The sequence below is a fragment of the Corythoichthys intestinalis genome, chromosome 1 (assembly GCF_030265065.1).
Source record: "Corythoichthys intestinalis isolate RoL2023-P3 chromosome 1, ASM3026506v1, whole genome shotgun sequence".
NCBI lineage: Eukaryota > Metazoa > Chordata > Actinopteri > Syngnathiformes > Syngnathidae > Corythoichthys > Corythoichthys intestinalis.
This window is the reverse complement of record NC_080395.1, coordinates 82,495,697-82,510,805: the sequence shown is the minus strand read 5'-3', so window position 1 is coordinate 82,510,805 and position 15,109 is coordinate 82,495,697. Positions and strand designations below refer to the sequence as shown.

Sequence of the window (15,109 nt, the reverse complement as noted above, 5' to 3'; positions counted from 1 at the left end):
TAATGTAAGAGTTTGATATACTGTACTCCCATTGTGGTTGTTCATTTTGTTTCATTTTATAACTCACCCATGCCACAACCGGACCTTACCTATAGGCTAAAGCAGGACCTCTTGCTATGGTTAAAGCAGGACTCTCACATAACATAGTACACATCTCGTGAACAACACGATTTTGGTATTTTTTATTTTAAGTGGGCCAAATCAATTATATTTAAAGTAAAATAATGAAAATTGCTGCTGTAATTTGGTTCTTTCAATAAGCCATGTAACTTGCTATGATCCGAGGTTTTGAACAGGCATGATACTGGTGTGTGGCCACCGTGTACACATCTGATGTTGCTCACCGTGGTCCGCAGTGTGCTTAGGCAGCTAGTGTGTCTGCTCACACATGAAAAATTAGAGGGAACATTGGTCACGATTTGCGGGCAGGCAGGCGGTGTGCACCCAAAAGCATGGAAATGGCACAGAGGCGAGGCAGACAGGCAATGCAATAATGATTTCATTGAGGTTACCGAAAAACAAAGTGCATAAAAAAGACTAGGGGGATCCAAAAACATAAACGCAAACAAAAGTCAGGCTAACAAATCAACTTACAGGTAAATGAAGCACGAGGGCACAGAAACACGCGGGGCTCAAATGAAGACATGAACAATGAGAACTGAACAAAAAAGGGGAGCTTAATTACACAGACAAGGGGTAACAAGACAATGAGGCACAGGTGTGTGACACAAGAGGCAGTAGATTGGTGGATACACAAGGAGCAGGCACAACAGGTTAAATCAATGGGCAAGTAGAGGGAAAAGCCACACAAGGAGGAAACAAACACAACCACCTAGGTCGCATTTACCGAGGGTGCCTATGCTGAGGGTGGTCTAGAGCGAGGCTCAAGACCAGGGGTGCCTAACAAATTCCACTTAGGGACAACAGTGAGTGCAGGGATTTTAAAGTACAGCTTAATAACATTTATAGGTAAGAAATAAGAATAAGAAGCAGTGCATTTGTCGTTTTATTTTTCTCGTCACATCTGAGTTTGCAAATGTTGGCTGTTTTCAACAATGCACATCTAAAAGACATTGATTGTCTAAAAATGGTTCAATGTTAGATGAGTTGTCTTTTTTTCTCATGTATATTTCTAATTGCTACTTTGCCTAAAAAAATTATTTTTATCCAATTACTCGAATCGGTTGAATTTTGAGTAGAATACTCAATTGCTAAAATTTCGATAGCTGGAGCCCTATAACAAAGGTTTACATTGAACGGTGTATCACCTGAACCAATACATATGAAAGTTAGTATCAGTCAATACAGATTTACTCTGCATTGATCATTCAACCTATCAATTGATTAGGTTCATATTCATGAGAAATATGGCCTTGACCTGCGTTCCTCCAATTTGTTTGGTCCTATTAATGTCCCGTCCCCAGCAAAAAGTGTACATGCAGGTTATGCCGTTATACCGTCCCTTCCAATGTTGAGACCAAACCCACGCCCTTGTTTGGCACTAATAGATAACAGAAAACAGGAGCTATTATAGAATTAATTTCATGGTGGGAAATATGTTTTCTCTATTACAGGGCACTTGTGCTCTTTGAACAGGTTATATTTCATTTCTGTAGATTTTTCAAGTCTGAAATCAATGATATTTGTGTGTATTTTTGGCCTAATATAGTCATGTAATAGGTAAGTAAAATATAAAAACAACAGTTCACATAGCGTTGTGCTGAGAAAACCATAGACTTCTAATGGTATTGATGGGTCAGATCGGTCATGCACTGCGCCTCGCCATCAAGTAGGGGGCCGCCCACATCAAGAAGAGCTATTCACAAACACGCACACTGCAATCTAACGCTGTATTTCTCTTGAAAAAGTATGAAAGCTGTACTGCATACAAATAGGAAGGATTGTCTCAAGAGTGATTTGTTCGAGGATTCAAGGTAATCATTATATTTTTCGTACTATGCATGCATTTTGAAATGTGGAAAAAATCAATGGCATTAGCCGCTACTGCATTGGCATCATAGTTCTCAATATATACGTAAAATAAATGCTAACTGCCTGTTTTTTTGGGGGTTTTTTTTTGCTTTAAACCAAGAATTGATACTCTTTTACGTCCATATCTATAAAGAATTCAGGGATTTTTTTTTTAAATTTTTTGGATGACTACTTTTACTTTTACTTGAGTAATATTATTTTTAAGGAACCCTAGTCTTCCTTTAGTTAAACTTTTGGCTATTCTATTCACCTCTGTTTTCAGTGTCCTGAGCTTTGGGACAAAAGAGAGATACCTCTTCGGCTCGTCCTCCTCAAAATAAACACCGACAAGGCTATGTAAACATCCAACATGACATAGCAACATTTCTCTTGTTGACATTGCTTTGATGGGATATTATGGAGCCGAAAATGAGCTATGAGAGTGTAATGATTCAAAGCATTCGATGATAGTGAAGGATGAAGTGGTTTTTCTATAAAACACTGGAAGAAATATTGTCAAGAGCGGTGGTAAAAATGGCTGTGGATGGATGGGACTGTATGGGCAACATGCAGCTACTGCCGTCTAGGTGGCGCACGCGGTCATGAACTGTACACTGTAATATCACATGGTGCAACACATTTCCAAGCTAAGCATGGGCCGGTATGATATTGTGACGGTATGATAACCTTAAGCCAAAATATCACGGTTTCACCAGGGTTTCCCCAACATATTAAATATTGTGGCACACCGCCACAATAAAATAAAAGCCGCCACGCCGTGCAAAAGAGATGTTTTATTTTTTTATTTTTTTAAGGCAAACTAACGGCAGCCTAATGTGAAGGGTTCAGCGGCAACCTATTCATTGTGTATTGTAATATCCGTAACTATATGGGGCCACCTTAAAAAGTGACGATCGGACGGGAAGCTGTGATGTAGAAGGAAGCGAGAAGGAGATAGCGGTCGCATGTCGCGTAAGCACGACGTTATTTTGTTATTCTTTTTCTTTATTATTGTTGCCACAATGAAGTGGCTAAGCCAATACAGACTCCTGTCCTTTTTCCCCCCATCCGGGGCATTACTGTATTTTGGATCTGACTTTTTGGCGAAATTGAGCAGCGGACGGCCGTCTTGGACGGAAAGGCAAGTTTGAATGAATTTGCGCCGAGCGGCGAGTCAGGGTGCCGCCGCGCTAATGTGTCAACAACGCATTCAATAGCAGAAAATGCAGGGCTGTTACAGCGGACGGATATATGCAATCGCGGCTGACAAAACATTGATAAATGAACTTTTTTTCCCCGTTTCACGAGCTCTGGGACACTCAAAAAAGTCTCTCATACCTCTCTTTGCTAAGCTAAATGGTACCTCGATGTGCGTTTGTGTGGAAAAGTAGTTCACGAACAACAACAACAACAAAAACTATTCACCTTCTCACCGCAACTAGTAAAACTCTTTACACTGCAATTAGAATTTCCCCCTACACCTAGAAATGGCTCCATTACAAGGACGTAGGTTTGGTCTCAATATTGGTGGGGAGCATAACCTGCATGTACACTTTTTGCTGGGAACAGGACAATAATAAAACCAAACTGATTAGGTGAACGGGGGTCAGGGCTTAATTTCTCACCAATATGAACCTAATTAATTGATAGGCTAAATGGTCAATGCAAAAATGAATCTGCATTGACTTGTACTAACTTTCACACTGCAAATTTATTACGTTTCAATCTGATGATTTTTCTTAAATCTATTCGAATAATTTTTTCCATCTTGTTTTGAGTGTTAAAGACTAGTTAACAGATTAATGGGTCAGATTATTCAATTTACTTTAGGCAAATATTACAATTTGTTCTTATTAAGCCCATACATCTAAAGGTTGGTCATTTTTCACCAAAATCAAGGGGGAAAATGATTTCAAAAAATGTTTTGAAAAATATCACTTCTTTACAGAAGAACATTTCTGACAAGAAAAAAGCTTTTTTTAAGATTAAATATACTCACTTTTTGCTTAAAATAAGAGTTGAGATCATTTTCAGATAGCTGTTTTTTTTTTTTTTTTAATTTCAAGAAATCTGAGTAAAGTTTACTTGAAACACTGGCAGATAATTTCACTTATTTCGAGTAGATTTACACTGAAAACAAGGGAATTCAACTAGTCATCAACCAATCAAACGTGCGTTTGAGGGGGAAAAAAAGGTGTCATTGTAAGTCTGAACATAATGAAAGTAATTCACTTAATAATTTTAGGGTCAATTCTATCCTTACAAAAACATATGAAGACAATCTAAATGACCTCTATAAGTGAACTCATTATATAATGCAAATAAGGTTGCCTAAAAGTTGGTGGGGACAATTTGAGCATCCAGAAAAGTTCCTAGTGTTGTGTTCCTAACGTCCCTATGCAAACCTACGCCATTGGTCCATTAACAGAAGGACTAGTATTGTTGTGTTAATGTAGTACATTAAGGACTACGAGATGTAAGTAGTACTATTGCAACGAGCAAAAAAAGTCGTATTGTTACGTAGGGTAATGCTGTAAACAGGTACACATTTTACGTACATGCACCGTAGCTGAGAGCTACGACATTAGCCTGGCTAATGAAATATTTCAAATAGATCTTTGTTATGGTTCTTCTTGGGTAACAAAATGTGAAAAAAAATTTAATTTGTCATGATATGATGCAATTTTGCCGTGGCACGACATGGTGAGGCGGTCCGACTACGATCCAGCCCACCACCGCAGCTTCAAAAAATCCTAGGGGACACCCTGACCTTCATGGTATTACAATTACAGCTCTAAAATGTGTTACTTTTGAGATATCTGGGTTTAAAAAAAAATCCCCTTGAACAGGATTTTTATTTTTCAAACATATTAGCAAATTGGAACATAGGTATAATGTTAAATTAATTGTTTGTTTGTTTAGGTGAGCCTAAACCCACAGCAACAGCTCAACATTATTACCATCGGAGCAAAAGTTATTGAATTATTTTCCATAAAAAGCACGTGTGTATGACTTGTTCAGTGCTGGCCAAAATTATTGGCACCCCTGCAATTCTGTTAGATAACGTTCAATTTCTCCCAGAAAATGAATGCAATTACAAATGCTTTGGTAGTAATATCTTAATTGATTTTGCTTGCAATGAAAAATCACAAAAGAGAATGGGAAAAAAATTATATCATTATCATTTTAAACAGAACTCCAAAAATGGGCCGGAAAAAAGTATTGGCACCCTTTGAAAAATCATGTGATGCTTCTCTAATTTGTGTACTTAAAAGCACCTGTTACTTACCTGTGGGACATAAAAGGTGGTGGCAATAACTGAATCAAAATTGCAGCCATTTAAAATGGATTAAAGTTGACTCAACCTCTGTCCTGTGTACCTCTGCGTACCACATTGAGCATGGAGAAAAGAAACAAGACCAAAGAACTGTCTGAGGACTTGAGAAGCAAAATTTTTAGGAAGCATGGGCAATCTCAAGGTCCATCTCCAAAAACCTGTATGTTCCTGCGTCTACCGTGCGCAGTGTCATCAATAAGTGTAAAGCCCATGGCACTGTGGCTAACCTCCCTAGATCTGGACGGAAAAGAAAAATTGCAGGAAAAGTATTGCATGGGTGCCAATACTTTTGGCCAGCACTGGATCATGTTTACATCATTCTCAACACATACATTTGCCAGAGAGAAAAAAAAAAAAAAACACACCGCAAGACACACTAAACACACTGGAGTTAACTCTCGTATCAGGTGGGAAACATTCATGACAGTGTTTACTAACCATAAATTTTTATAAATGCAAAATCATATTGGAGGTATGGACTCCTTGGCAGCCGCCCTCTACAAACATGTTGACATGTCGGTTGGCCCTCCTTTTCTAAGCCGCGGCCGTCTGTAACTTTTCCTTAGCTGAAGTATCCCTGTATCCCTTCAATGGGGGAATAAGTTTAGGAGTTTCACCTCCTCCAGCCATCGTGTAGCACAGCTGACTCACTGACACTGAACAACAACCGGTGAGGGAGGGTTGAGCCTTGCAGCTGCAAACGAGGGATTTCTCCATGCGTTTTCGGAACATATAAAATAGCTAATACCTTATGGACGGTGTGACGGAAATTTTTTGCAGTTTTGAAAACCTGACATTTTCATACCACGGTATACGTTGAAACCGATAATTGGCACATGTCTAGTTACTAATAATAAATATTCATCATTTATGAATATTCATATAATTGCTGAAAAACCTAATCTATGTATTAATATTTTCATTGTTTGTATAGTAATTTCGTTGTTAAAGATGGACGAGCATGAATAAAAAAAAATTAAAAAACGGACAAAGTCATTTCACTCACCTGTGTGTCTATCATGAGAGTCGCAAGACATATTTCACTAGGGCACGTGCCCCAGTATTTATCTTCAGTGCCCCACTATGAATTTCAACGGGAAAAAAAAGGCATAATCTACAACATCCGCCTGTTTAATACGGTCATATTACTCTCGTCACTCTACATAGGCAATCTGCACATGGCTCCCTAATACGGTAATTTATGCACAAAACTTTGGCAGTGACAGGCCTAACAGTTGAAATTTCCACAAAGCACCTTTGACACCTTGACGTGTCGTACAGTCGTAATGCAGGATAAAACAATGGTTGCTACAAAGAGGAGTAGCCTATCTTAATGCTGCAACGGTACATCACAAGTTGACTGACTGTATGGCCCTTTTTATAGACACCGTGTAATAGAGAATCCTTTTTTTTGATGACTCCAACAACAGATGAATGCATCATCAATATTACATTGCGTGTGCTGATACAGTCGACAGTGCAAATGACATCTTCCCACCTGCTTTACAGTTTGGTGCTAGATAAACTGCCCATCTTTGTTGTTCGTTTTTGCCCCTGTTGATGTTTGTTTGGTGGCCTATTCCCATGAATTGTGAATTTAAAGGGCATCCGAAGACCTTTCCGGATTTTGGTGTAATTTTATGAATATAAACTTGGGACAAGTTCATCAAAACAACCATGACATTATCAACACGTATTTGTAAGGATAATTTGCGTTTTTTTTTTAGTTTTTTTGCACTCCGTTAATGGTCCCTTCGCAAACCCGGAAGTGTGACGTAGGCAACAGAAGACTACTCACAGCTAGTATAGCAGCAACAACGATGTCAGTGATATTTCCACCAAAGGTAACCATTCAGGATCGCTCTTTCGTGACGCTACCGATGGCAAAGGCTCCCAGGAAAGATGAACTACAATTAATCCCTACACGTTTGAACCTGAGGCGTCAGATGACGTCATGACGCCAATTGAAAGCTCGACACTTCACGAACGGGAGAGTGAGTGGTAAGTCCAGCATCGTGATTTTTTTTATCAGAATGCGATTACATGGTTGTATATTTTTTCCATGCTCTACACATAGCTAAAACTGGATATTAGGTAATGGGACAGCTCCTACCGATCTAAATATGATAAAGCTAGCCCAAATGTGGCTAAATGAATGCTCTACACATAGCTAAAACTGGATATTAGGTAATGGGACAGCTCCTACCGATCTAAATATGATAAAGCTAGCCCAAATGTGGCTAAATGAATGATATGTTATTGATATTTCAAAATAAATGACAAAACCATTTTATTTTCCAGGCGTTGCTGTAAACCGTCAAGTAATTACCCTTCCAAGAGTATGCCTGTGTCATCAGGAGATCCCAGACGTGAGAGCCAAACTTGAGGAGGCTGAAGCACTGACAGGGGCATGAATTACATTAAAAAAATAAAACCATAAATTGTTAACAACATTGACACATTTTGTTGACTGTTTAATGTATTCTATTGGTATATAATATATTGTAATTATATTACATTCTGAAAAAATATTTAAAAGGCCACAATAATAAATGATACCAGATTTATGTATATGTATTTACTCTTTTCTGTAGCATGAAGTGTTCTCTATACAAAGATAATGCATTATCATTAAAATATGAAGGTAACTTGATTTTTCTTTTAAAAAATGTGTACTGTATACAGTGCTGCTCAAAAGTTTGTGAACCCCCTCAACATTTTGGAATTTTCTATTATTTCAACCTGATTTCCTAATCAATCAATTCAGTAGTTTTTTTTTGTTTTTTTAACACTTGTGTTGTCGAGACTAAATTAAAAAGAGTTTTCATCAACTGATGTAGGTGCAAAATTGAACTGTTTGGTCACAACCAAAACCGCCATGTCTGGCGAAAAGTCAACACTGCATACCACCAAAAGAACCTTCTCCCAACAGTGAAGCATGGAGGTGGGAATGTCAAGATCTGGGCTTGCTTTTCATCCTCAGGACCTGGACAACTCCACATAGTCCAGGGAATCATGAATTCTGAGGAATATTGTCAAATCCTAGAACATAACCTGACGCCATCTGTTTTGAAGTTAAAGCTTGGCAGAAGGTGGATCATGCAACATGATAATGATCCAAAGCATTCCAGCAATACAACCAAGGAATGGCTGAAAAAGAAGAAGATTCGTGTTCTGGACTGGCCCAGTCAAAGTCCTGACCTAAATCCCATTGAAATGCTGTGGCGGGACCTGAAGCGAGCAGTTCATGCCAGACGCCCATCAAACCTCTCTCAACTGACTGCGTTCTGCAAGGAAGAATGGGCAAAAATCCCCCAAAGTAGATGTGAGAGGCTGATTAGTCACTACAGAAACCGTTTGGTTGAGGTAATCTCTGCAAAAGGAGGCGCAATATCCTATTAACTGAAGGGGTTCACATACTTTTGCACACATGATATCTGAGTTTTTCTTAAATCAACCACTTTTGTTAAATAAAGAATGACAATATAACTATTTCTTTTGTTTCAGTCCATTATTTGGAATGTCAGTATTGTGGATTTGGGTATAACTTAACATTTAATAAGGTTATTTTAGTTTTTTTTACAAAAAATCTGACCATCGCTGTGGGGTTCACAAACTTTCGAGCAGCACTGTATATGACTAGTTTATGATTTCATGTCATCAAAATTTGCTACATTTATTTCTCCTAAATCATCGTCATCTGATGTCGCAGACGGAAGTAATTCAGCATCTGGCAGGCCTCATAGGATCTCTTCAGTCGTCATCGCTGGACACCGCATCCCTTCGGTCATCATATGACTCGACCCACTCTGTCTTGATTTTGGGAAACTGGGTGGCAACTGACTTGCAACGCTTTTTTCATCGTGTTGAGGGTTTCCGCCACTTAATTTTTTATGTTTGGCTTCCTGGAGAAAAAAAAAAATCACAGCAGCATGAAAATATTGGATGAATCCTAATTTTAATTTAATAATAATTTCTTGGTGATCAAATAATAATTCCCCAGTCATAGCAGCATCTATTTGATGCTATTGTTCCCTCTTCAAATAGGCAGACCTTGATGTTAAAGTATAAAAAACGAGCCAAGGACCTCTTTGGTGCTGGGGACATTTGAAATTACATAACACCTATTGATATAGTAATAAAATCACACGAGTAGACGACGTCAGCCAACCTATCTACTTATGACAGGCCAACAGCAAAAAAAAAAAAAAAATGTCGCACTACAACAAACAGGCAGTAGGAGTCCTCCTCGTTTATCAAAAAAAGCCATTAATGTTCTACTTACGTCTTTGCAAAACCAAGGTTGCATTGTTGTAGGTTTTCAAAGCTGTCGTGGCTGAAATGAAGAAAACAATGAGCCGATTGGGGACCTGTATGCATGCTAACAAAAACGGTCCAAACCTTTGCAGGAGAAGTTGTTTTGGGACCACTCCTAGAGTCTTGAATCTTCCTGTGAGTAATTCATCGCTACACATCGAGATGGCATGACGAATCCCGCGAGTAAAACCCAGAAAATGTTTGCAATATATGGCGAGGATAGCGTGGTGCTATATTTCCGCGTTCAGAGTGGTGGCGAGGCTTCCTGGAAGTTACGTCATGAGGTAGGGGTCGGCAGGACGGCGCGTCCCTCGTTGCTATGGTGTTGCTATGGCCATAACTCAAAAACTACGCGGTCAATTATTATTTTTTTTTTTAATGTGACTTTTTGAGAGAGCGAATGACGCATTTAATACAATTCAACTGAGTAAAACACTTAAGAGCGAAATCTGAAAAGCTCTTCAGTTGCCCTTTAAATGGTTCAACTTTACTCTTTGTGTGTCAGGCAGTTAACTGCGGTAAACTACTCGGACCGCAAATTGAAGTTGCAGATTAGCTGCTGTCTTTTAGCGTACTGGCTATGAATACAGTTACAATTAAATGCGATTTGATTGAGAGTATTGTGTTAAAATGATTTGAGGTATCTGAACTTGTATCATTACTGATGCTGTTTATTGCCATTTGTTTATATGACCAAAATGAATCAAACTGTATGAATTAATTTTGGATATACCAGCTAACAATTTTGTGTGTATGCTCATCATCATTTCCAGCTGTATTACTAGCATTTTATTTGTTACTGCAGTCCCTGTAATCTGTAACAAGATGTCTTATTTTATATTTCTATTTGATTCAAACAGTATTACTCTTGCAAGTGGATATATTAAAGTTGTTAGCTTGCAGCAAAGATAAATCAGCAAGGAGGAATGAGAAAGGTAAGCTAGATAACCCCCTAGGGAACATAAACCAATTTGGGTCACCATGTACAGTTGGGAAACACTGATTAATTGCATAACAGTTACAGTCCAGACAAAGTAGAGCAAGCTTCAGAGTGAAGGAAGAGTGGTTGGATCAAGGGCGTAGGTTTGCATAGGGACGGTAGGGACAAAACACTAGCAACTTTTTAGGATGCTCAAATTGTCCCCACCAACTTCCACCACTTCCCATATGTTTAAACTGTTGTAATTGACCCCATTATTATTAAGTAAATTATTTTCATTATGTTCAGAATTACATTTATCTCTTTTAACTTTCTGAATGTGCCGGTCCATTTTTTTCCTCCTAACCGCACATTTTATTGGCTAATGACTTTGACCCCCACCACCCACAGACACCCACACATTAGAAGATATTAGACATATTAGAAGTTTTTTTTTCCAGCCAACAGCAGCCACTGTAACAAATGTAAAAATATGTCAATGTTGTGGAAGTGGAGAACAACACTAATTTTGCAAGTGAAAGTCTGACCTGCATCAGAGTTAGCATAACATTAAACTGTGTGAAGTTGCTAACCTGCAAAACTGTGTTTTCTACTGTTAATTAAACTGTGAGAAATGTAGTGAACCGAGTTTTACCTTTTTCTCCCGAATTTTACTTTTAATTTTATTTATGTGGTCTTAAATCACTCCACAGGAGCTTTATTTTTTTTTTTTTTTAGTTTGGTTGTACTTGTGGAAAAAAGCAGTAGTTTACCAGGAAAACGGCTCAATTGTTTTTTGTTGTTATTTCCTGACAAAGAAGATTTTCAGTTATATTTAATTTCTTTTCTTTAGAAAATCTTGTGTGATATTAAGACAAATGTTTAATTTTTTGCATTCCCGGATAGTTAAGGGATGATTAACAAGTTTGTATTTATTGTGAATGGTAATATAATTTATGTTCAAATAATGCAAGTTAAATTTGCTCATAAAATCCGAAAAAAAAATTCTGGAAGTTTTCAAAATGCTTCTTTAGTCATTTTTAAAACAAAGGTTTGAACTGAACGGTGTCGGCTGAACCAATACACATAAAAATTAGTATAAGTCAATACTTGCCTGGTACACCAGACTCACCGCTGTTCCAGCTATTGAGTCTGGCCACCATTCAGCGGTTACAATTTCCAAGGCGGAGCAAGTCACAGCAAACAGACAGCAGAGTGGACCAATCAGCGACGGGCAGACGTGACGTTAGTAAAACGACGAGTGCAGGACGAGGGACTTGCGCGGTGAAGTAAACATACGAGGAGAGCGGAGTTTATTCAACATGGCTAGCGCGAGACAGACTGTTGTCAATGACTCGTGTCAATGTGTTTTTGGTAATTTAAAACTGATTTTACCGTGGATTTGAACATATTCTCGGCTCTCCTGTTCACCTTGTGTTGTTGTGGAGATGACTTCCGACGCGCAAGAGTGACGTTGCTCGTTAAGAACACGTCACGCGAATAAACGAATCTGAGTTGTCGATTGATTTTGTACCTGCTCGAGAGGCCGTTAATGGGATGGTTCCCAGACTTTTCTCTCAGTGTTTGAAAAATACAGGGGGACTGGCCGTGCCAGGCAAAATACAGACTAGGGCTGCAAGTTTGCAACTATCGAATATTTTAGTAATCGAGTAATCGACTGAAAATTCTATCGATTAATCAAGTAATCGGATAAAACATTTTTTTAAGGTAAAGAGCAATTATAAATATACATGAGAAAAAAAGACATTTAATCCAATATTGAACCATCTTCAGTCAATCAACGTCTTTATTTTCGATGTACATTGTTGAAAACAGCCAACAATTGCATCTCAGATGTGACTAGAAAAAAAAATCTCTGCTTTCACTCAAAAAACTTCTAGATCTTATATAAAAAATAAAAAAAACATATTTCTTACCAAAAATGTAATTACGCTTGATAACACACATCACTTAAAAGCTAGGTGTTTTCCCACGTGTTTCAATTGAATTTCCATTTGTGTCAAGCTATTTTTAAGTTCTAGTTAAGTTTTAAGTTAGTCTAAACTGTAAGTACTGATAGGATTTTGAGTTTTTGCAGTGTTCAAAATAAATGTATGATAACTGCTGTATTGGAGCACATTAGGCACCAGTGCTACTTGGTGTTTTATTCAACAATGACTACTGAGCTAAAACTGACAGTTAGGTGTATTATGTTTTAATTTTACACCCTCATCATTCTACTACGCTGTGTTTTTACAGATTAAATAAAGCCTGTATGTAAGACACGTTAGCCATGCATCGACAGTGGTCATCATCAATAGAAACCTAGCCCTCCGAAGGGCTAACATTACGTGAGCGAGTGACAGTAACTTGAATTGACTATCAACAAGGGATGTCCCAATTTTGATCTTGAATACTGATGGCTGAAAAACAAAAAGCAGTCACTGTTTTTTTTTTTTTTTTTTTTTTTTTACAGAAACTTGTATTTTGGTCAAGTAACTTTGGTCGAAAGAAGGGGGGGCAATAAATTTAATTATATATAGTTTAAAGCGCTATTTCTGACTTTTTGGGCTAAAAAAAAAATGTTTTTGCCCACTTGCCAGTACCCCGCTGTGCCCCAGTATTGTATTAGTTCTTGTAACGCCCCTGGTATAAATATAGTTTTGGTTTTCATTTTAGTCTTTGTCCAAGTTGCTTTGTCACGTTGTTAGTTTGCTGTTTCTTTGAATCAGTTAGCAATGTTAGTACTTCTCCTTTGAGAATAAAGCCAATAAATTTTTGAAATTTTTTTGTTTTGTTTTTTGCCATCATGTATGTAATTTGACCAAGGCGAGACTGGGGCAATGTGAGATTTTTTTTTTTTTTTTTTTTTTTACATTTGTTCTCCAAGCAAGTTAAAACATCAAACCAGTAAAGTTGACATATTTCCCATTAATTTACAATGTTTCCGAGCAATGGAAATTATCAGAATGTACTCAGGATGAATAGTATTGAAAATATAACTAGTTAAAAAAAAGTAGTATTGTGTCAACTTAGTTACTTTTTCCATATTCGTATCAAAATCATAACAAATGTTGTGAAAGTTAGAATCCTAACACGTAGCTTGACAATAAAACATTCAGATTGGCGGATGAAACACATTTTTTTAAATACCTGAACGCAACTCAAGATCTAATACACCATAATAGAATATGATCATATATCATAACATAATAGACAAAATTACCCATGGCCAGAACTAGGCGTGTGATAAAATATAAAAATGGTGACACATACTTTGTATCCCAAAAACTTATCGATATGCTCCTGCCAAGAATCGAGATATCGTTTTAAAAAGGTGTCAATGTTAGGAAAAGAAAAAAAAAAAAAAAAAAAAAGGAACCAACAAGTTGCTACCAAAATCTTCCACCATAATAGTGTCTTGGTTAACTCTATGGCTGCCATTGGAGGTGCTCGACGCCCAATCCATTTAGATTGGGAGGGTCGAACGAACGTTCATTCATTCGATAATCCTTGTATCGCCATATCGTGAGATCATTATTGGAAGCTTTGTATCGCAAAACGTATCGTATCGTGAGGTACCAAGAGGTTCCCACTACTAACCAGAACTATGTTTCCTTAATCACTTCTTTCATCATCAGAACTCTCTTAATCGTCAAGTAGGACGAGGATATCAATCTCCTCAGAGCTGCTAACTACAATTTTCTTTTTGGTCGTTTTCTTTTTCGGGGTGGTCTTTTCTTTGCAGCTGTAACAATTTCTGGCTGGGACCATGTGGCACATCTGAGTCAGCTGACCAGGTTTATTCAGGTGTACAATGTGCAGTGGATGGATTAGTATCCGCTACTGAATTGTCTGACACAATTGGTTCATTTGCAGGTGGATCATCTGCATGGGTGGGCCATCCAGATCTTCTGCAGCTTAGGGTTTGGCCTGTCTGACACCATGGATGGTGCACATGCTTCATCAGAGCAAATTCAGTAGATCTAAATCCAGATGTGATGTTGTGTAGATTCACTGCTGACATAAAGGAGTGAAGTGAGATTTCTCATTTTATCCCATCGCCACAATTTTGTGAAAACAACCTCTCCTATCAACACAGGCTATGTTGTTAGTAGATCAACATGTGTAGTAAAATATTTTCAAGCTAAATCGATTTGCTTTACCACAACAGCTGATTAAGTTGATAGAAAAGAAAATTAACGTTTACATCCAAAATATATATTTTTGTGGGGGAAAAAATCTCTTCTCTTCTTCATGGACAAGGTGAATTGGTAGGGGCATGATGGTTGTATGAACACAAATGTGCTCCCTCACTTATCTCACATTACCCCAGTCTCCCCTACTGTACCGCAACACCGAATTTTGAGGCTCGTCCACCTGTCGCCTTGAAATGTGGAAAAGCGCTATATAAGTATAACGCTAAATCCCACTTTAACCACTGATTACATGATCCAACCGTGGTAAGAGGAAAGTCACCCCCTACGTCATACGCCACCATTAAATTGAAAAAAATAAAGAACGACAGAAAGAACAAGTTGCTTACGGGTGCAAAATTAAAGTTT

The 15,109-nt window shown here is 37.9% G+C and overlaps 1 protein-coding gene across 12 annotated transcripts in view; it reads right to left on the bottom strand.

Annotated features, from left to right (window-relative positions):
- The window catches only part of LOC130919886 (two pore channel protein 2-like), a 94,242-nt gene that overhangs the window by 78,570 nt on the left and 563 nt on the right, over positions 1-15,109 (bottom strand). The window contains exons 2-4 of one of the 12 annotated variants that reach the window (XM_057842570.1): positions 9,710-14,561; positions 9,594-9,644; positions 7,638-9,213 (exon numbers count right to left, since the gene is read on the bottom strand). The exons of 5 other annotated variants lie outside the window; for them this stretch is intronic. In XM_057842570.1, the coding sequence (XP_057698553.1) occupies positions 7,638-7,662 (25 nt within the window). In that variant the 5' untranslated portion in view covers positions 7,663-9,213; positions 9,594-9,644; positions 9,710-14,561. Of the gene's footprint in view, positions 1-7,637; positions 14,565-15,109 lie in introns of all 12 variants that reach the window. 6 more of the 12 variants (XM_057842535.1, XM_057842552.1, XM_057842561.1 and 3 more) reach the window with 6 other exon arrangements.